This window comes from Lissotriton helveticus, chromosome 6, assembly GCF_964261635.1.
Source record: "Lissotriton helveticus chromosome 6, aLisHel1.1, whole genome shotgun sequence".
Taxonomy (NCBI): Eukaryota; Metazoa; Chordata; class Amphibia; order Caudata; family Salamandridae; genus Lissotriton; species Lissotriton helveticus.
In genome coordinates this window covers 1,753,208,899-1,753,233,168 of record NC_136067.1, presented here as the reverse complement: position 1 = coordinate 1,753,233,168, position 24,270 = coordinate 1,753,208,899, and the positions used below count along the sequence as shown (strand labels likewise).

Here is a 24,270-nt window from a genome sequence, read left to right as displayed (position 1 = left end):
GAGGGGGACAAAGGGAGCCAACCCATTCCTTCAGGGCCAACCAACTCTTTTATATGTTTGGGAAATGTGTGTTTTCTCCTGGGGTGGGGACAGGGGGGGACGCAATCACCCCCGCCTCAGGGGAAATACGTTCCTCCCCAAAAAAAATGTGGGACCAACATGGGGTAAGCCCATAAGTCAGGAGAAAGTTTTTCTCGCTATAGTTGAGGACTTTTGAGGCATCTTGTACTGGGTTGGTTGTTCTGCCTTGCAACGTTTGACATGATTTCACATTCAGTACTTATTCAGCAGCTAATAACTATTGGAGTATTTGACAAATTCGTGCACACATAGAGTATGAATGCATCCCTGAATGGGGCACACCGTGGGTTCTTCTAAAGAAGACTCCTTGAAATCAAATTTTATAGTGGTTGCTTTTGTTTATTTTTCAAAAGGTAATGTTTCTTGATATTTTCATCATATCAAAAATGAAGCTTTTTTGCCAGTATTGTCTTGTTAATGAAATTGTGACGTGTTTTGTCATCACATAAGACTCATTGCTATATCCTTTTGGTTTTTTAGAGCTCCTAGAAAAAGGGCTTTGGTGCCCGAAATGCATCGGAGCATTAAGGAAATGCCTATCAGAGATCATAATTCAGCATAAAAAGCTTAATTTTTGATATGATGAAAATATCAAGAAACGTTACCTTTTGAAAAATAAACAAAAGCAACCACTATAAAATTTGATTTCAAGGAGTCTTCTTTAGAAGAACCCACGGTGTGCCCCATTCAGGGATGCATTCATACTCTGTGTGCACGAATTTGTCATTACTGGATGACGTACTAGGACGGATACGTTACCTGAGGGAGCACCCTACCCATCAAAACTTTTGAATTAATATTCATTGTCTCATATTGTGTTGTGCACCTTCCCTATTCCTTTTTATTGGAGTATTTGACCCATCTCTTGACAAGATTAAACCTTTCTTATACGAAAGATCAAATTTTGTCTTTTTTAATGCCATTTAAAACGGGCAATTTTATTTTCTCCTGCAGTGTACCTCAGGGTTCATCAATTAGTCCAACAATGTTTAATGTCTATTTAGCCACTGTGAAATGTTGTTTACATCTGGGAGAAACTCAAAGCTGTTTCCCTGCACGCATGAGGGCAGTAATGAAATTGATGAACACCCACTTGTTCATCTGAATTCGGAAAACTGTCCTAATTGGAGCACAAATTGGTGTCCTAAGGATCTGGGACCCCTTTCCACTCTTAAGCTCTGTAGTAGAAATGTGGGTATATTGTTTAGCTCCAGCCTTTCCTTTACCCTGCAAATTACAGTACTTTAGGTCAAATGTTTTGCATTACTGCGATCCATCTGTAAAATATTTCCAATCTGCCTGTGACTGTATGCAAACTAAATGGTCAGGCCTTGCTCTCTTCAAAATTGAATGATGCCAACTCCCTATACTTGGGCCTTCCTGCTTTTCTTCTGAAGAGATTGCGGGTAGACCAAAATGTGATGACTCATGAAATCCTTAATACTTTTTTGAGGACAACTGTTAGACGTTTCTTCCATATGTTACACAGGCTGCCAGTTCATCCGATATGCGCTTTCAAAGCTCTCTGCCTGGTCTACAAAGCCATCAAGGGCATTGGTCCGATTTATCTATCCAGTAAAGTCTTGCCTTTATAGGCCAGCATGTGCTATGAACTCCTCTGGCTCTATTATCTACAGGTACTGAAGCTTGAGAGAAGCTGAATTGAGGGCCACTCCTTCCGCTATTGCACTGCCAAGCTGTGGACTTTTCTCACTCTATTCTTGAGATCTGTATCCAATAACTCTGCGTTAACAAAATACTTGAAAACCTGGCTTTTTCAACAGTCCTAATTTCCTTTTGCTCACCTTTTGGATCTTTGCTACAGGACACCTCTTTTTGAGAGTACCAGTGTTTTTTATATATATTTTCAGAAGTAAGAAGAAGATAAGTCTAAGGTCTTGAACTTTTTTGGTGGTGGTACATCAGCATGATACTAAAAATTTTCTTTTCTGTTGATGTAAAATCTACCCAGATGTTATGAGCTCACATTTTGTAAAATTATCAATTTACCTTGATGGTGACTCTTGCAGCCTGCAGGTTAACTGTTTGCATCACCTTCCTACCTACTGCTCTGCCTACTCCACCAGACCAGTAGGTTGTCTAGGTAAGAGACGGTTCTAGCTGTTTCCCAAACACTTGATATTTGTTATTTTGTCTATCAGTGTCCCTCCTTGTGAATTCTTTGATTGCAATGAAGAGGGACTATTTTACATCTGCAAAGTGCTATCAGTGATTACTTTTTCAGCGTAATCATTTATCCCACATTGTTATTCTATTCTTTTAGTCACTACTGGCATTGCTTATGCATTGTCAGGATTCGAGTTAGAGCCTCTCATGATCACATTGTTAGACCCTATTTGAAAGACTCTGGAAAGTAATCTTTACAGTGCATCTTCTCAAATACCTTTAAAAAATTGTCGATATCCATTACGTTTGATTTAATTGCCTTTGTTTGAAATGAGTTTTTATGTTTTCAGCTGTAATTGTTTTCGTTTTAGGACACATGTATAAGGTAAATGTGCCAGTAATGGTGACCCAAACTCCAGGAGGTCCAAGAATTCTGCAGCACCAGCAATTATTTCAACATCTGGGAGCATCCTCTTTTCAGACTGCTGTTACACAGCCAAATTCTACTTCTGAACTTGGGCCACGAAAGCCACTGCAACAGGAACCTTTCCACCGCTTAGCTAATGACCTACAGTTTCAGCCGCAGAAAGACATAGCAAATGACCGTATTTTAGAAAATTCAACAGTTGATCAACTCAAGCACCAATATCCTGGTTTTAAGCTACATAATCCAATGAATGTGAATCTTGGCAAAGAGAATTGTGCATTGGAAGAACCCAGTCTTTTGAATGCCCACCCAGCACTGTCTAAACTGCCTGAATTGTCTTTGGGTGGTGAAACTGTACCGGAAAGTAATGGTATAAGTAGTCCATGTGAATCCATCCAAGAGCACTTAAATGAAGCACCTGATAATACTGTTGAGTTGATAGTAATAGGTGAAAGTGGATCTCTGAACAGGCAAAGCATCTCATCTCTGCCAGCAGAAGAGGTATGGCTAATTTGTGAATATGGTGCTAACAGGCATTGTGAAACGTGATGCTCATCAAATGTAATTGGTATGAACCGAAACAAGAAACCTATATTTATTGAAGTGCTTTTTTTTATCTTGCCTATGCTTGAATATATTGATCTGGCATGAAGTATTTTAGTTTACCGGTATTATGTTGCATCCTTCTATCTGCGCATCTATATTTTTCGACACCCAGCCTCCTAATATTTACTTTGTTCTGTTACACATAGGTCGCCCTTTAGCCTTTACCTATGCCACATCAAAAGTGGAATTACCCTTTTGAAAAAGATGTATAAAAGGAAAGATCCAAGTGTAGAGGTACATCTCAATGCACCTGGCCCCACACCTACCACCAGTCCCCAACAGTAGGACTCCCCAACATAATACTCCCTATTACCTGTTTTTCTGCTGATAACAGAATCTTCTCTATTGCATATCTATATTTTCCACCTAATATGTTACATTCTCTCTTCACAATCTTAATTCCTTTTAGTGCAGAATATTTTTACAAAAACTGTTTGAACATGATTGATTTTTAAAGTATAAGACAAACAAAATGCAATATGAGGAAAGGAAGGAAATAGGCCAACAGTAACCTTATTACAACATTTGATTAATAGTTTCTTATGGTATGGTTATTCAAAGCCCATTTGGAGGAAAATAAGGCAAAACCTTCACCCTCTTTAGGAATATAAAATCAACACCTCCTAGAAAAACAGAGGCTGTATAAGTCTTAAGAATATAGGTCCATATATGATTTCCAGAATGCGTCGGAGGTTGGTACAAGGATTGGATCTTCAAGGTTAATCGTTCAAGTCAGGCCTGACTTGGCATAGATACTAACCGGTCACCAATTGAGGGTGTATATGCATATTTTGAGGGACAAGTAAGAGAAATCAAAAGGGGGGAGTGATACCAGCCAGTGTTTATTAAATATTTTTTCTTACCACTAGACCAGGTATTTTTTAACTGCACTTTTTGTATCACTCTCGACCTCACTGACACTCACTCCATTCACATAGCACCCCCATCTAAAGGTGCTCCAGCGTAGTCGCTTGTCGCAGCATTGCCCTGTCCCGCAGCTGGACAGGAAGACCCCGATGATGAAGCATGACACCAAGGGCCCTTTTGGTGTGTGAGGGGTATTTTAACAAACAATGTGTATTCCATTGACATCTGGATATACACTCACCCTACGTGAGGTGGACCCAATTGATTAAAAGCATATTTTGAGGGACAGGCAAGATGAAAATATATAACAAATATTACGAATTGATACTGAATTTGATTCCTCAAGAAGTTCAAATCTAAATCATAATGCAATGATACATTGTTTTGTATCCAATCTTATTTATACACATGTATTCTTTGGTGTCTATAATATATTCAAGTCAATCGATGTTTGTTGTTTCAAGATGTGCAGACACAATCCTTTAAAACAAACTAGTTTGAGGTTTTCACCAACATGTGTTTCACCCTATGAAGGTGAGTGAACCTAGGGTCTTTTAAGGCTGAAAAAGGAAGACCACCTATACATATAAGAAAATAAAGAGAAGAACAATACACATTACAGAAAAAAAATGCTTACAGAATTGAGTAAGTAGCTCAAACAATAAGCAGGTTGAAACACTTAGTGAGGCACTCTGTGAAACACTGTAACCGTGTACTGAAAGAGATTCTAAATTACTGTGATGCACTCGTGTAGATTTATGGTTAAAATAAAAAACAATCAAAAGAGGACATTTTCTTGTTTAAGTAAGATCAATTGATGAAACATGATGTACTAGCAAGTCCCCAGAGGGAACATTAAATTATTCAATAGCCAGGCTAGTTATGAAGTATGCAAACTGAGTTGAATCTTGAGAGCCCAATTGCTCTCTGATGGTAAAAAAGTCCTGCAACTGGCCCTGGGGAGGTCAGCAAAAAGCGCATCTTTTAGAGAGCGGACAAATACTTCATTTAGTAACAATTCTCTAGAGACTGGGGGCGCACACTCAAAGAAAGCCGATAATGCGTGAGAATGCCTTGTATAAGTAGTTCTGTGTATATGGGTTCATTGACCTGGAGGAAGAGGGAATGCTTTTTTAAGGTTTGCATATTTCCACTTTGTCAGGATCTAACACTTAAAACTCTGTTTGCTGTACAAGCAGATTTTATTTTGTGCCTATCTAATAGAGACATCTAGCCGCAGATTCCTTAACTTAGAATTTCCCCAGGTTCCAGTCTGCATCCAGAGATTTTTCAGCAGTACTTCTGCAAACCTAGGGACGGCGCTGTACGACTCTTTAGTGACAGCGTCTAAGGATATGACGTCAGTGGAGCCATATAAGTCCCCTCCGGCACACCAACGTCAGTTGTCTTCTTTTCTGTGGTGATATGTGGATCCAGGAAAAGCAGTTCCTCAGACCTCGTTGTTTTTTGGGCCTTCTCGATGCCTTTCGCGTCTGGAATAGTGTGCCGATGCCTTTGGGCTTTAAAACTTGCGAGACCTGTACGCGTCATGTGTCGGTGACGGATCCACATACCATTTGTATGTGGTGCTTGGGCGAGCATCACAACTCAGAGGAGTGAGACGCCTGTAAGTGGCTGAAGCCCAAGTCGTTATGGGAATGTTGGATGAAGTTTCTGTTGGCTCGGCTGTCCTGTTTGGAGTCCAAGCAGCGCCGATGTCCATCCCATTCTGAGGCTCCTGCTCTGGGCAGGTTGCGGAGCTGTTCCCGTGGGTGTCGCTTGTCGAAACCAGGTAAATCGCATCGAAGTTACCGAAGTCAATGAGGCCTTTGGCCTCACGAAGGCCGGGCGCTGTTGCCAGTTCCTCCCGGTCCGTACATGAGGCGGTTGTGCAGGAGTTGACTCCCAGTTTTCTGCCATATCCTGGTTAGGGAACGACTATGGCCCAAATGGAAGTATATGTTCGAGGCATATGAGCTGCAGATACTACACTGTGAATTAGATCGCCACCTGGTTTTGGGCTCAGATGATTACCTGTTGTTGTTTTCTTGGACTAAGTCTTTTGTAGTCACGAGATAGGTGACTCCTCCCTTGGACGATAGTGCACATGGGCATCGGCCCCATCCTTAGATTGTTTTTTTTCGCCACTGGGTTCGGATGAACTTTTTCCGCTCCGGCTCGACATCTACTTTTCAAGTACTTTGAAGCGCAAAAACGTATTAAAACTTCACATAACTACCTTCGATATCGACTAACATCGTTTCGACTCCCTCAGCTCGATTCCGGTCACCGACGCGGGCCGTTGGGCCTATCCATGCTGTGAGGCCTACACACGATGTGAGGCCTACACCTCATGGAAAGGATGCCATTCAAAAGAAGCCCCGTGTGTGGAGCAAAGTTTCCACGCAGTGACCACCACGAGGTCTGTAACCTGTGCTTATCGCCAGAACAGGACGAAAACAGCTGTACAGCCTGCGCGTCCTTTCGATCCAAGAAAACCATCCGAGATCGGAGAGCCCGTCGACACGACATGCAGAGATCAGCTCCGGAACCGGTGGATATCTTCGACAAGGAGGTTCCGCTCGTTCCAGAAGAAAATTCCGATGATCTCCAAATCGTCGTATCAGAGGCAGACGACTTAGAGGACTCCATACCATCAGGTCAGCTTGTGAGTACTGCTGCCCCTGCACCACACACAGCACCCAAACTGAAGGCAAAAGTCAACACTCACGACCGAAAAATCATTTCGAAAGCCCCGCCATTGAGTCCGGCTCCGAAGAAAATAAGTAAACCTTCCGGCAGCTCCTTACCGAGCAAGCTGCACGTGCCGATCCCACTAGCTCCATTGACACCGAAACCGAAAGAAGTCTCGGCTCCGTAACCGTCGACTTCTAAAGACAAAGGTGCGAAGCCAGCGTCTGGCGCCTCGAAGCCGATGAGACCAGCTTCCACTCCAAAGCCATCGTCTACGGTATCAAAACCGACAAGGCCTGATTCCGATTCGCCCAAGCCCTCGAAACAGCCTACCACACCGAAAATAACACCTTCGGTGCCAAAAACTACACCAAAGGACACTGTAACACCTCCTAAGGCTAAAGACAAGCAGCAACCTCGTTCGGATCCGAAAAAATCGGCGCCGACAAAGGTTCCACAAGGAGAAGACCTTTTCCAACCTGATCCTCTGCCAAAGAAGATCTACATTGACCCAAAAACAGGTACTGTATCCACTACACCACACAAGAAGAGGAAGGCAGATACAACACCCACACCTGTAGTAACTGCCAAGAAGAAGGACTCTACCACATTTCCTATGCACCCTTCTCCTATACTTCCTTCTCTTTCAGCCCCTGTTCCTCTTAACAATTCACCACAGATTTCTCCTCCACATTCTCCTCTTCTGTCTTCACACTCACCTCAAAATGATGATGAGTATAGTTTAGGGAGAGGGATAGACCCAGATGAGCCTTTCCCATACCCTATAGATGATACAGACTGGGAGTACCCAAACCCACAGGATGTACCAGATATTCCTGACCCACAGTCATACCCATCAAAACCTTCTCCCCCAGAAGATAACATTAGTTTTGGACACCTGCTGAACAGAGCTGCCATTTACCATGGAGTCACTATGCATTCTGATGAGGCAGAGGAAGATTTTCTTTTAGACACATTTGAACAATCGCAAAGGTCTGTTCAAATTCTTCCTATGATTAAAGGGGTCATCAAACACGCTCCAGAGATATTTAAATGCCATGTACGTACTAGGATCCTAAACCCTAGAATTGAGAAAAAATATAGGCCTGCACCTGCGGATCCAGTCTACATTAAAGGACAACTACCATTAGGTTCACTGGTTGTATCAAATGCTAGGAAAAGGGCAAATTCACAAACATCAGGTGAGGCACCCCCACCTGACAAAGAATCTAAGGTAATAGACGCTTCAGGCAAAAGAATAGCTGCGCAAGCTACCAACATATGGTGTATAGCTAACACACAAGCCCTCCTTTCAAGATATGATAGTGCTTACTATGATCAGTTAGAGAAACTACTAGAACATCTACCTGACCAATATAAGGCGCAGGCAAACAACCTTATACAAGAAGGCAAGCTAATTTCCAATGCCTCAATCAAGTGTGCACTTGATGTGGCAGACACTGCATCCAGAGCTGTCAACACTAGTGTCCTACTTAGAAGACATTCGTGGCTACGCATTTCAGGATTTAAACAGGAAGTGCAAACTACCATTTTAAATCAACCATTTAATTAAAAACAATTGTTTGGACCAGAGGTAGACACAGCACTTGAAAAGATGAAGAAGGATACAGATACTGCCAAATCTATGGGAGCATTACAGTCCACACAAGCTAAACGTTCCTTTAGTCGCTCCTTCTACAGAGGAGGCTCCAAACAGACTGGAGCAGACAATACAACATCCTTCAAATATAACACACATACATCCTCTAACAAAGGATGTTTTAGTGGAGGATATAGAGGAAACAACAACAAAGGAAGAGGTCTGGGTTACAACAATAATCAAACCTCTTCCACCACAAAACAGTGACTTTCCTCGGCTCTCCCAACAGCATTTCACTCCTGTGGGGGGCAGATTAACACAGTTCCTACCTTTCTGGAATTCCATCACAACAGACAAATGGGTAAGACAAATTATCCAGTATGGCTACTGCCTGGAACTTACAGCAACCCCTCCACACATACCACCCAGGCAGCGTCCAATGTCTGCAGAACACCTTACTCTGCTCAAACAAGATGTCCTGTCACTTCTTCAAAAGGACGCAATAGAAATAGTTCCTTTTCAACACCAAGGAACAGGGGTTTACTCACTGTATTTTCTAATACCCAAGAAGGATGGAACACTAAGACCAATTCTCGACCTTAGGCCCCTCAATCATTACATACAATCAGATCATCTTCATATGATCACTTTACAACAAGTGCTCCCACTGTTACAACAAGTGCTCCCACTGCTGCAACAAGGCGATTTCCTTACAACACTAGATCTAAAGGACGCCTACTTTCACATTCCTATACATCCTGCTCACAGGAAGTATCTAAGGTTTGTACTGGAAGGACAACATTATCAATTCAAAGTCCTTCCATTCGGAGTTACAACAGCACCAAGAGTATTTACAAAGTGCCTAGCAGTAGTAGCAATACATATCAGGAGATGACAAATACATGTCTTCCCTTATCTAGACGATTGGCTCATAAAAGCCAAGTCATTCGATCAGTGTGTTCAACATACACATCAAAAAAATCAAACATTGCATGACTTAGGGTTCACAATCAACTACACCAAGTCGCACCTGCAGCCCTCTCATATACATCAGTATCTAGGGGTACAATAAACACGTCTACAGCTCTAGCGTATCCCAGTCCAGCAAGGATACAGAGCATTCAGTCCTTAGTCACAGTCTTCCAACATCAACAATCTCTGCAAGCCAGAGTGTTCATGAGACTGATAGGCATGATGGCATCTTGCATTTTCATAGTACCATATGCAAGACTGCAGATGCGTCCGTTACAGCAATGTCTAGCACAACAGTGGAACCAGGCTCAAGGGTAACTAACAGACCTGGTGTTGGTAGACAGCCGCACATATCGCTCTCTGCAGTGGTGGAACACCAAAAACTTGACAATGGGGCGGCCGTTCGTCGAACCGGTTCCACAAATAGTACTCACAGCTGACGCATCTCTCACAGGATGGGGAGCCCATCTCCTACATCATACAACTCCAGGACAATGGACCAATCAACTAAGACTGCTCCATATCAACCATCTAGAGATGCTAGCAATATTCTTAGCACTCAAAACATTCCAAGTACAATACAAAGCTGTCTTAATCTGGACGGACAACATGACAGCTATGTATTATTTACAAAAACAGGGGGGGACACACTCTCTACAACTGTCCCAGCTCGCACAGAACATTTGGAGATGGGCCATTCCACAAAACATATATCTGTTAGCAGAGCAACTTCCAGGAGTTCACATTCAGATAGCAGATCTGTTGAGTCGGCAGACACAACAAATTCACGAATGGGAACTACATTCGCAAGTTCTTCAACCATTCTTTCACAAGTGGGGGCATCCAGACATAGATCTGTTTGCCACACACGAAAACGCAAAATGCCCAACCTTCGCCACCAGGTTTCCACACCCGCTGTCCAAGGGCAATGCAATATGGATGCACTGGTCAGGCAGATTTGCGTACGCTTTTCCGCCAATACCACTAATACCACTAGTAGTACGCAAGCTCAGACAACAGTCTCTCAAATTAATCCTGGTAGCTCCCACATGGGCACGCCAACCGTGGTTCACCACACTGCTAGAAATCTCTCTAGTTCCACACCAAAAGTTACGCCTAACACCATCTCTGCTAACGCAGAACCATGGAGACATCAGACATCCAGACCCAAATCAACTGAATCTGGCGATATGGCTCCTGAATTCTTAGAGTTTGGTTATCTTTAACCTACCTCCAGACTGTATGAACATTATTAAAGTGGCCAGGAGACCTACTACAAGAGCTTGTTATGCTGCTAATGGAAGATATTTGCCATTTATTGCAACAATAACCAAATAGATCCCCTGGATGCTTCTATCCAGAATATCATTTGCTACCTTTTACATTTACAAAGATGTAACTTGGCATATTCATCCATACGCCTGCACCTTGCAGCAATTGCAGCATATTTACAAAACAGACATCTGTCTCTTTTTAGAGTACCTGCTATTAAAGCATTTATGGAAGGATTAAAAGGAATCATTCCCCCCAGGTTACCACCTTCTCCAGTGTGGAACCTAAATGTTGTTATTACAAGACTCATGGGACCACCTTTTGAACCTTTACACAAATGTGAACTGCAATTCCTCACATGGAAAACAGCTTCCTTATTGCTATTACCTCTCTTAGAAGGGTTAGTGAGATACGAGCTTTCACAATACAAGAACCATTCTTACAGCTACATCGTAACAAAGTGGTTCTAAGAACTAATACCAATTTCCTTCCAAAAGTAATTACTCCTTTTCATTTAAACCAATCTGTAGAGTTACCTGTGTTTTTCTAAAACCCTGACTCGGTAGCAGAAAGAGCTCTACACACACAAGATGTTAAAAGAGCTCTTCTCTACTATATAGATAGGACTAAATCGTTTTGAAAAACAAATCAATTGTTTGTATCTTTCTCTCCACCTCATAAAAGCAGCCCCATCTCTAAGGGTGGAATTGCAAGGTGGATCGTAAAATGTATACAAATATGCTATCAAAGAGCAAAATGTACATTAACAGTTCCTCCTAGAGCGCACTCCACACGCAAAATAGGAGCCTCTATGGCTTTCTTAGGGAACATCCCCCTAGAAGACATATGCAAGGCAGCAACATGGTCTACAACACACACCTTCACTAAACACTACTGTGTTGATGTGCAAGCCAAGCAGCAAGCTGCAGTAGGCCAAGCTGTCCTTAAAACTCTCTTTCAAACTACTGCAACAGATACAGGTGACCACCGCTAGGGGAGACACTGCTGCACAATCGATGCACAGTGTAGTATCGGCAACTCATATGCCTCGAACGGAAAATGCTACTTACCAGTATGCATCTGTCCTTGGCATGTAGAGCTGCAGATCACTACACGCCCTCCTGCCTCCCCGGGACCTGTATCTTTTCCAGTTTTCATCTTACTTAGATGCCCACACATGGACATCTTTTCTTTACATCTACTAACTCCATCATTTCCCATCATGGCGAAAAACAATCTAAGGATGGAGCCGATGCCCATGCGCGCTATCGTCCAAGGGAGGAGTCACCTATCGCGTGACTACAAAAGACTTCTTCCAAGACGACAACAACTTGCAATCATCCGAGCCCAACACCAGGTGGCGATCTAATGCACAGTGTAGTAATCTGCAGCTCTACATGCCAAGAACAGATGCATACTGGTAAGTAGCATTTTCCTTCCAAGCTTTACAAGTCTTTTTTGGGTCAACACCTCTCCGTGGTGTGCCTTTGGGCCTCACAGAGGTGAAAGGCATTCTGATAGGAAGTTTGCCAGCTAGTTCGCCACCAGGAGTTGCTACGATGTTGGGAAACAGCCCGGTGCGGCTTTCTGTTATGATGTCGGTGGCGTCGGCAGAGGGGGACTTGTCACCACCTCGAAGCTGTGTGACGCCGAAGGCACCCTTAGTAGTAGACATCGTTATGTTGCCATCTCGTCGCTGTGCTGTGGAGAGACCCTTAGTGATGGACGATACAAGGCCGTCTCAACGACGGTCTGCATCGGAGTTTATTGCCACTGAAGCTTCTGCTCCATCTTCTCTCCAAATTGAGGATGAGTCCACTGTGGTTGCCATTTCCCCAGTGTTGCAGGAAGAGTCTGCAGATACTGCTGGGGTTGAGCGCTTTGAGGCTTTTGGCCAACCTCAGGCAGGACGTTTTTGGGCATTTGGGCTTTTGGGGGGGCTGTTAGTCTTCAAACGTCCCCTACCTACAATTTACTTTCACCTCCTAGAATAGCGACAAAGGCTATTATAGAATTTGCTGGCGTCATTAATAGTGCTGCTGAAATGTTAAAGTTGCAGAATCCTGTGGTTACTCTGCCCTCTGACCCCTTGTTGGATTTGTTCAATAACATAACGTGTATTTGTTAAAGCGCACGTATCACCCAAGCTATGGTCACAAGGCGCTGAATAACAGATGTTTATTGTTACCCAACTCAATGGTACTCATGTTATCGACCTCAGATTGATGAAAGGCTGAGTGGACCCGCCGGGATTCAAACCTGTGACCATGAGGTCGAACACAGGCCACTAGAGTGGACGCATTCCACTAAAGAATAATCAGTCTTCACGTGGACAGAGACATAAATGCAGGCTCCACTTGCACCCGGAGGCTACCTCCCTGTCAGCTGTGTTAGTAGGGGTCCCTTTTCTGAAAGATAACATAAACGAGACCCCTGATGAACTGATTTGCAAAGGTACATTTTGGTGCTCAAGGTTGCTGGGTGGTGGGGTTAAAGCAGCATCACACATTTTTATGGCTATGTGAGTGCGGTGGGTTGGACAGGGTGTGAAGCCAATTTGGAGACTGCATCTTCGTCAACTTCAACCAGGCTAATGTAGCTATTGTTTAAAGAGCATGGTAATTTTGGTTTGGGTGAGATTAGAGCACTTCCGCTAGGATTTTTTTTATCGCCCACCTGTGGGAAATCTAGCTGAGAATTCTATATCTCTGCGTGGTTATCCCCCAGCAAGGACTCACATAGAGCTGGGTACCACGCGCTGGCTAAGACAGAATAGCTTGCCCAATGAGAACCAAATTCCCCACCCTACAAGTCTGTCAACATTTTGTGCTGTCCCAGGTCTTAGACCACCAGGGAACACATTAGAATTGGCCAATAGATTTCCCCTCTGAGCCAGTTATATGCCAACGATTGACTATTAAGTCATACCCCTACACCGGTTCAGACTCACCCGAGTCAGACCGCCCCTAGCTTGTGTACCCTATAAGGGCAGCAGAAAGAGGAACAGAAATTTTGAATATTTTTATTTGGAATTTAGCTGGTCTCAAGAACTAGTGTGATGACCAGAGTGGCTTGGCTTGATGAGGGAATATGAAATTTGGGAGTCTGAAAACTTAATTTGGTTGGACGGGTACACGTATGGAGGCCGCGCAACCATCGGTTGCCGGCTACTCGAGGGGCGCCTATTAACATTGATTTCTTTAAAAGTGAGGGGCAGTCTCCGTAAACTGTACACAGAGTCTGCTAATTGTTTAGCGGTTGAGATTAACCCTGCACATGCCCAGAAGATACTTGTTCTTAACTTCTATAATTCGTTCGAAAATGCATCTACAAATGAACACTTATGCAGCCTAAATCACTTTTTAGACCTATATAGGGAGAAGCAAGTTACCCAGTTTTCGATTATTTTACTAGGTGATTTTAATATTCATTTGTGCAATAAAAAGTGCCAGGCCTTTGATGAATTCTGCCCAGGCGGTAACCTAGACACTCACTTCGAACATTCCTCCCAAGGGGGATATCTAGATGATGTTCTAGCTGACTTTGGGTGGCCTTCCCAATAACGGCAGAAGTTGGTGTGGGCATCCCTTCCTATAAGGGCAGGGGTATGTTTTCCACCATTGACTATATATTTGTCAACACAACTCTAATTCCCCTTGTCGCGTATTATGCTGCGCAATGGTCACATTATAGCGACCATAATCCTATTCATATCAGTTTAAGAGGGTGCCTAATGGCTACAGATGTGGTGGAGATTAGGGCCTCAGACTCTATAATAAAAACTAGGCATCTTTGTCGCATATTGAAATGGGCTAAGGTGGTACCTGACCTTCTTTTTTTTTTTGTTTTTTTTTTGTTAAATATTGTAGGGAACAAGATCGCCATCTGTCAAGATAGTTCCCAGGGGGAGTGGTGATTTCTGCAGCTTTTGATAGGATCCGTAAGCAGGTAGCCAGTGCTCTCTCCCTACCTAATAAAAATTGCATTCACAAGGAAGAGAGGTAGTTTGATCACAATTGCACAGCTGCCCATCAGAAATTATTATGTGCCCCGAAACAAACACCCCAGAATAGAAATTTAATAGCAATGGCAAGGCTAGAGTGCAAGCGGGCACGGCATATATGCAAATTGGAAATTAAACAAGAAACCTGGGACGAACTGTTGTCTGTTGACGTGATTAAGAATAGTGTAAAATTCTGGGATTTCATCAACAGACCTTTCTTCTCGGGTCTTGGGGGCAACATTGTTGAGTACAATATTCCCAAAGAGCTCTGGTTTACTCATTTTAAACATATGTATGGTGATCAGCCTGAACAGGCAACCACAGGGCCCGCATGTCTTACTGCTGCATATAGCTTGAACTTCTCACAATAAGAAGTGGCTGCGGCAATAGCCCAAATTACAAGCCATAAAGCTCTGGGGCCAGATGGGGTCCCTGTCGACCTCTTTAAGGTAGATATTCTTTTATGGGCAAAGATATTGGCTAACGTTTTACATATGGTATGCCAACAAGGAATGCCAAAGTCCCGGTCCACATCGATTATTGTACCAGTTTTTAAAAAAGGAGAGAGAAGGGACCCAAAGTGTTACAGGCCAATATCATTGATTAATTCTACGGTTAAGGTGTTGGGGAGAGTGGGTCTCAGCAAATTAACTGGATGGATTATTGAACGTGATGTCCTGTCAAACCTTCAGTAGAGCTTTAGGTATGGCAGAGGCACTTTGGATCAGTGCCTCAACCTCTATCTTTTAACAAAAAATACACAGTAGCCAAGAAAGGGACACTTCACTTCGCTTTCATGGATCTATCCTCGGCGTTTGACCGAGTAAATACATCTAAGCTCTGAAACTTCTTGTTAGCAATGGGCATGGATACAAATATCATTTACTTCTTGTCTGATCTGCACAGGGATCTCTCGGCAGTAGTAAGGTTTGAGCAAAAGGGTAACTTAACGCAGAAGATAGATATCATAAGAGGAGTCAGACAGGGCTGTATTCTGGCTCCCTTGCTATTTACCGTATACATCAATAAAATAGATTTGGTGTTGTGCGGAACCGCTAAGGATATCCCTTGTGTGGGGAATCGACTGATCCCTGCATTACTTTATGCAGATGACGTTGCCAAATTGGCATGCACAGCGGTGGGGCTCCAGCATTTGTTGACCTCCTTTGCTGGTTTTATGGGCTCTCTCGATCTAAATGTAAATTTTTCCAAATCACACACTATGAATATGGGAGTAAAGCCAAGTAAACTTAAAATGTTTGGTTGTGACGGTAATGAAATAACTAGGGTCACTACATTCCCGTATGTAGGTGTTTTACTTGATGACAGGGGCTCATGGGCTCCGCAAAGGAGGGCGAATATAACCGCTATGGGAAGATCTACTGGTGTGGTACTCGATTTCGCCCGAAGGCTGTGTGCCAAACCTGTGCAGGCAATGTTAAATATATATATATCTAAGAGTATTGCCATGCGAACCATGGTTTTGAAATCTGAGGCTATAAAAACTGTACAGAGCTCCAATTTGTGGAAAACTAATTGTTAAGACGTTTGCTCTCAGTCCCCCATTCCTCACCTCAGTCATTCCCACTTCTTGATGGCTTATGTACGGTGTGGCTGAATTGATTAAAATGTCCCCTTTTCTCAAATGGATCTCGATCTGGTGTAACCCAGAATCGGCACTAAATCAAGAGATCATTTGTGACTGTATTGCACAAGAGAGGGCTAGCAGTATACTATGGCTGAGTTACGTGAAAAGCACAGGAAAGTTGCTAGGCACCCAGAGGTATTTGATAACCAGAAATAATATGGAAAAAAGATCTGGTGTTGGCTAAGACCTCATTTTTACAGCTAGGGTCCGCAGAAAGAGAGGCCACAGAACTATTGAAACCTACTGTCCGTGCTCACCAGATTTAAAAAAAACTCTTATTTTATGGATCCCTACTTGAACATATTCACTAAGCCTCAACACCGTTTTCTCTTGACGAGACTGAGGCTCAACTTATTACATTCTCTATTGACTGAACCTTTGGGCTGGCGTAGGATAGAGGATCTGGGACCTTGCTCATGCGACAGTGTCTCGAGGCAAGATACCTTTGCCCTCTTTTGCGACCACTATTTGCATATTCACAAGTGTTTTATCTTCCCAATCTTAAAGGACAAAGACTTTCTGCAGGTCAGACCGGCCCTAATATATCTGCAGATGCTGAATAGCCCTTGGGAAATGTTTAATATCGCTAGCTTTTTAGTAGCAGCAGTCAGAGCAAGGAAATAATAAGAGAGTGGGCTTATGGGACTTGATTTTTTAAATGCACACCTATCTTCATCCCACATGGATTTTATATTGCATTGTTTTAATTTTTTAAAATACTCTTCCTTATTCGATGTAGGTCCTCTCTTTTTTACTGTGTAATTGATTCTCCCCTTTATATCATGTATTTAATATCTTACCATTTGTATTTTTAGAAATTTATTTTGTGTCAACCTTGGTTTTATGTGATGGGTATTTTAACATGCTTTTATGGTTTTGAATAACCGAATAAAGTGATTTTGACACTGACTGATACTAAGCCACCAAACCCGGCTTCCATCAAGGAGGCACTGAGGTTGAGCCTTTGATTCCTTTTATGGAGTTGCTATTTGACATTCTTCTGGGAACATGGGCAAGGCCAACATCAGGAGTCACTGTTGAGCGTGCCATTGCCCACCGTCATTGACCTGCTGCAGATGACCCTCTTTGTCTTTTTCAACACCCTAAGGCTAGAGGGCTTGTTGTGCAGGCAGCTTCAGCTTCGCGTGCCATTGCCCACCGTCATTGACCTGCTGCAGATGACCCTCTTTGTCTGCTTCCACAGAGCAGGGAGTCTCGGTGGGTAGAGATGTTTGGCCGACATTTGTTTGCGTACACTAGTTTGGCCTGAAGATCTTTAAACTCATCCTGTGTGTTTGCCCTATGGGATTCTGTCGACCAACTACTTCCTTCTCTGAAGGACCTAGAATTGAACTTTCAGCCAATGCAGGATGGTTGTGAAATCGCCATATTCACCATCAGGTCGGCAATGAGCACAACGAATTCTGCAGGTAGATCTATGGCTAGATATGTAGCTCTGAGGAGGCATGCTTGGTTGCGTGGTTCCAGTTTTCCCGAGAATGTTCGGGAGAGTGTAAAAAACGTAACTTTTGACGGAATCAATTTATTTGATAGCCATGCTGATTCCGCAGTCCAGCTCCTCATGGCTGGCAATTTATGATTGGAACTCATCAGGTTGTTTAATTTTTTCGATAGTGTCTTCTGCTGTGGTCCCTTCTGTTATGGCCTTCATTGAATTAGTAGCGTTGAAATGTAAGCATTACTTTTGACTTATAATGAGAGTATTAGTCTCCGGGTTTGAGTGTTTAATTCCTGGATGGTTTTGCAGCTGGGTAGCTGGTTTAATTTTATTTTCCATTATCTCTGAATGGTGAAGAGATTATAGCCCTTTTATGGGTATGTGAATTACTCGATGTGGAGTATTGGTTTGCTGTTGTATAGCTCTTCAGGAGTACTACCTTTGTAGCGCATTTGTCTCCTATAAGATCTCTCTGTCATACAGTTGTGTCATCCTCAGACTTTGTGTTATTTTTTTTTAGGACTATTGTAGTGAGCTCCGAGTTCTATGTTATTCTTATGATAACCTTTCACCGGGTACTGTTGCATTTTCACGCTTCCACAGTTTTTCCAAACCAGTAGCATTCGTGTGATATGTTTTCGCTACTTTAGTGTACTAAGTGTTTATTTGAGTGCATCAGAACTATGAAGAAGTTAAGCAAGTTGGAAAGTTGCTTTATTTCAGAGTTTAAATTTTGCATTAGTTGGATGCTATTTGCTTGTGAGTTCTTCCTTTGGGGTAAAGAACAGTGTCTAATAAAGACATGTTTATTATCCTCAAAGACAAAGACAGGCAATACTTATTCATGCATAATGTTGTGGTGCGGTATATTGGCGGCCAAAGGATTGCGATTGGTCCAACTTGTCCCAAAGTTATAACAAATTTTGTGCATGCATTCACCCATCCAGTTTTGCAAACCGTTTTTGGGATGTTCTTCATATATGTAGTTCTGTCTGATCTACCTTCTCTGTCTTCTAGAAGGGATGTACTTATGTCTTTTAACATTTCTCACTTAGTGAGGATTCATGACTGATATTTCTTGTTTTCAATTATTCCTATTGCCCGACAACAATTTTTTATGCTAAATCACCTATAGTGTTGTTGTGGTTTAGTACCTTTCCCCCTTTTTTCTTTGGGTGGTGTAATTTTTACCATGTCTCTTATTTCAGAGACGGGTATATATGTTGATATACGGATATTAGGAGTGGGCGGAATTTGCGTAGTTGCGCTATGCAAAGCTCTGCGAAACAGTAAAAAAATCTTATCGAGCACGCAAATGTTCTGCGATCACGTGGGATTGCTTTTTCCGCGTGTTTGGGATGCTTTTTTCCTGTTCGCAAACGCTGTTTGCGTGCTCTGGGAGAAATATCTCGCGGACATGCATTTTGATAGCCTAAACCAGCAAAAAATTCTGCGAAGCCTTGAATCGCGGAGTTTTGGGCAATTCAGTGTTCTCCGTTGAGCGCGAAATTACCCAAATTCCAAGAGTGGAACAGAATTTACCGCCCACGCCTAACGGATATACATATGAAGTTGTGATGCTGCATTTTTTATATTGTTTTGTATCACCGGTGTCGTATGTGCCTGTTGTTGACAGGGATGTAATTATATTTTGAATTGCACTTTTATGTGCTCCTTTGTTCTATATCATCCATGTGTTTCACATATTTACATATTTTAATATTAAAAAAAGAGAGAATCATTCTTTCTTGCCCTCGTATTTTGAGCTCGTTGGGACTCAATGATGTGTTTCTCTCTCTGACTTTAATACTGGAAGTGAGCAAGTTTTCTAGGCCCTGCGTTTAGCAGTATTCTTTGGCCAGTAGCATTCTGTGAGTGGGTGAGCCAAAAGGAGTATCTGGAGATACATTTCCGTATATGTTTGAGGCATGTGTGCTGTTGATGCACATACTTTGCATACTCCTACCGTTTAGTCTTGGGACAGGAGATTTGCAAGTTGTTTTTCTTCAAAGGAATATATATATATATATATATATATATATATATATATATATATATATATATATATATATATATATATATATATATATTCACTGAAAAAACCATAGGTTATAGACCATATATAGTTAGGAATTAGCATTTACAAAACCTTGAAAATTCACTGAAAAAACCATAGGTTATAGACCATATATAGTTAGGAATTAGCATTTAAAAAACCTTATTTTACTCACACAAAACCATTGAAATTCCATATATAGTTAGTTGCACTAACTATATATCGCGCACCCGCAATCCACTGCTGATCATGTCACATATTACATCATTCATGACATGGTCAGTGACATCACTGATGACATCACTGATGACATCTCAAATGACATCACTGATGACATCACTGATGACATCATCCAGTGACTGTGTGTTTCTGTAAAGTTTAAATATGTTTTAGATATTGAAGAATGAGTAGATGTATAACTGTCTGGACGAAGGATTTAGTAGGTGCATGACTGAATGTATGAGTGAGTGATTAAATGTGTCTCACTGAGTGCATGGGTTAGTGACTAAACTGTCTTAATTTGTGCATCATTATGTCTGTTGTTCTGTAAACTACTGCATGTGTTGATCAGTAGCTATATGATTAACTATATGGGTTATTGATTGATTGTCCAAGTATTTGTATGGGAGACTGAGTGTGTGTGTGGCTGGCTGGGAGGTGTGTGACTCTGTGCAGATCAATGTGTACTTGTATCAATGATTGTATAAGAAAGTAAGTATGTGTTACTATATGTTTGAAAATGTAAGGTGCTCTATGTTTAACTGTATAGACAAGAAAATGGAAGTGTGATTGATTTTTTACAGGACTGACTAGGTGTGTGAGTAACTCCATGGATGAGTGGCAGAGTGTGAGTGTCTGTATAGGTGTATGAGTGCATATGATAGTGTTGTAAAGATGAGTGATTGTATGTATGAATGATTGTATGGGTAAATGAGTGAATGTGTGTGTAGACGTAGGAATCAGTGAGTACGTATGTAGTAACTAGTATTGGTGTGTCAATGGTTTCAAAAATTATACTCTGTATTTAACACTGGGTGAAACAGAGGTTATATTAAAATGTGAGGAGATGCATTGTATTGTCACATGAATGATATCATCAGTGATGTGGTCATTGATGTCAAATGAGATGTCATCAGTGATGTCATCAGTGATGTCATTTGAGATGTCATCAGTGATGTCATCAGTGATGTCACTGACCATGTCATGAATGATGTAATATGTGACATGATCAGCAGTGGATTGCGGGTGCGCGATATATAGTTAGTGCAACTAACTATATATGGAATTTCAATGGTTTTGTGTGAGTAAAATAAGGTTTTTTAAATGCTAATTCCTAACTATATATGGTCTATAACCTATGGTTTTTTCAGTGAATTTTCAAGGTTTTGTAAATGCTAATTCCTAACTATATATGGTCTATAACCTATGGTTTTTTCAGTGAATTTCAATGGTTTTTTAATAGCAAACATCATAAGCTGTCGAATGTCAAGTACGTGGTAAGTGAAAACATTTTCGTGTTTATGCACACTGATCTGCTTTGAATGGTGCCCCCCCCCCCCCTCATTTCTATTAGGAGTACTCTCTCTTTGCAGATAGTGAAAGGTAGTTAACGCAGGCCTTTGCCCCCGTTGTAATCCGTCGTGCCTGCTTCTCTCTCCATTTGATTGATTGTTATCCAAGTATTTACTGTTTTAGAATTAGTTCTCTTTGGTTCATTCTCTATTTACAAACAAACACAGAGTCGCAATACTCTGTTTAGTCTTTGCAGATAACGAAAAATCGTGTAAAAAAAAAGAAAAGGAATCGAGCAAAATCAGTAGGCCACTAATGGGATCTCTTTTTGACCTCGCTAAAATAGAAACATTAGGAACAACCCCTCATGACAAATACAAAACTAGTGAGATGAACTGAACTCCACACAATGATGGCTGCAAAACAGCTCGGCTCCGCCACCCACCCCGCCCAAAATAATGATAAAGAGCGGCTGCCATGATTGGTTGCGGAATGGCCACAACGGAGCTACGAAATGGTGCTGCTCTCATGCTAACCCCAGCTTCAGTCTGAAACATCCAGAAACACTGTAGACTACCAATTCGATCAGTTCCGGTAGCGCCCCAATGTAACCCGGTAGAGAAGAACTAGCCCTCCCCTCTTTGACTGATGGTTCTTGTTGCCTGTCCCTTCTGTTGTCATTTAACAGAACTATTTAGCCTGCTGAAAGGGGTTGTGTTTCGACCGCTGGTTGGTGGAGACATTTTGACTATATTCTGGACCTGCGTTGTCGCGTAATGCGTCATATGACGCGCCGCGTTAGCGCATCCGGAAGTCATCCGGGGCGCGCAGCGCGTAACGTAAGCATAACAAGTCATGTGACTTGTTAATAAAACTTTTCATTGGTTCATTTTACGTTTCTTATTCTAATGATGAAAGCCTTGGTCATATCACCTAAAAATTACGCTTTTAATTACTTCCGAACATTATTTTCTCTTAAATATATGTTATAATGTTCCAGGCTAATGTACTTTCCCGGAAATTTTACAACTGTCCTGCAAGTAAAATATATTCTTTTTTCGAGAAAAAGAGCGTTTCTTCGTCCCATGACGGAGCCGTTGAGCAAAAGAGGGTCGACCTGCTGTCTTAGTCGCCGATACGCCTGAATATGAGATTCTTATCGATCACTTTATGTTGCAGGAATAGAAAACACAACAGCCCTTGACCATTTATCTTTACTGCGTTCCTTCGTATTATACCTTTTACCCTTCATGTAATTGGTCTGCTTTATTTCACTTGCCTTTTAATGATTCTAAAACAGTGACTATTATTAAAAACTTTACCAATGTATACACTACTACCATGTTTTCTTTTAAAAACCTTTATTGTGAAAATTTCATTATACAAATACGAGCCTATAACCACGTGGGCCGGCCACGGAGCAAACTGTAATCGTATATGATGAATAGACATTTACACTGTAGAGGAACGTAACGGGCGGGCCATTAGGTTGCAAAAACTAAGGTGTCTAACAGTTACGGAATCGGTGGACGTACATTTTATAATTAAAATACGACAGGGCCAGTTACAATAAAATTATCTAGATATACATTTGCGGGCAAGTACCATGGGTGACGTTTATTCGAATTTTCAACAGTACAGTAATCAATAACACATCAGAACTTAATATCAATAGGGATGTCGAAATATTCAATCAATTCTCGTCCCCGCCCGCCATGTGCTTCAAAACTGCATACGTATCTCGTGATTTCAAGGTTCTGCAACCAGTACACAACAAGGAGTTACGAGTCCCATTTATTCCGGCGCCATTTTGGGCGAGGACGGTCAGGTCCAGGATATAGTCAAAATGTCTCTACCAACCATCGACTATGATGATGTTCATATGCTGTATTTATTAGAGTAACACTCATCTGCCCACATGAAATTAATTTACCACAATCTAAACATGTCATTTTAATCTTTCCAAAGTTCTTCTAAATATTTGGGACCGTTTCCCTTGCCTCTGAAGCTCTCAGTGCCACTTCTTTGATGAATGTACTAGCAGGTCAGGGGTTCTCCTCCAAATCTCTCTTTTATGCAGCACTATAATTAATTGGTGCCACCTCTCCATATGACGATGCATGGTATAGTTACCACAACTATATTTTTTTTCGGTTCCTCTGGAGAGTTCATCGTGGCAGATGAAGCGTGTAACATACCGGGCATTTACCTTTTTTTGCATGTACAGGAAAGGAAAAAAAAATCGAGCGTCCGAGTTCTAAGGTGTCCCAGGGCCATTTTAGTGGACCAGGCCCAAATCCAAAGAACAGCCATCTCACAGGCTAATGGGGCGACCCACGCCGAGTTTCAGCATTGTAGGATGACCACACAAGTACAGCAACTTGCTAGACATCACCTCGGTGCCATCCGGATCTCGGCGCCCCACTGCAGATGAAGTGCCTCTCAACTATGAAACCACCACGGTGACATCCGGATCTTGGCGCGTTGTGCTGCCTTCGGCCTATTCGCACATCGGTCCGCTACTGACGCCATCTCACAGGCTAATGGGGTGACCCACGCCGAGTTTCAGCATTGTAGGATGACCACACCAACTTGCTAGACATCACCTCGGTGCCATCCGAATCTTGGCATCTCAACGCCTAGTGGTATCTTCCATACAGAAAATATTGTTACGCTGCCTTTGGCCCCATTCGCACATCAGTCAGCAACTTAGACATCACCTCGATGCCATCCGGATCTTGGCATCTCAGCGCCTTGTGGTGTCAGTCAGAAAATATTGTTGCGCTGCCTTTGGCCCCATTCGCACATCAGTCCGCTACTGACACCATCTCACAGGCCAATAGGGCGCCCCACGCCGACTTTTACCATTGTACGATGGCCACACCAGTGGCACAACTTGCTAGACATCACCTCGGTGCCATCCGAATCTTGGCATCTCAACGCCTA

The 24,270-nt window shown here is 42.3% G+C and overlaps 1 protein-coding gene across 10 annotated transcripts in view; it reads left to right on the top strand.

Annotated features, from left to right (window-relative positions):
- Positions 1–24,270, top strand: part of GTF2A1L (general transcription factor IIA subunit 1 like) — a 1,231,875-nt gene that overhangs the window by 471,889 nt on the left and 735,716 nt on the right. For all 10 annotated transcript variants that reach the window (XM_078649641.1, XM_078649637.1, XM_078649635.1 and 7 more), the window contains one exon: positions 2,580–3,136. In XM_078649641.1, coding sequence (XP_078505767.1) covers positions 2,580–3,136 — 557 coding nt within the window. The remainder of the gene's footprint in view (positions 1–2,579; positions 3,137–24,270) is intronic.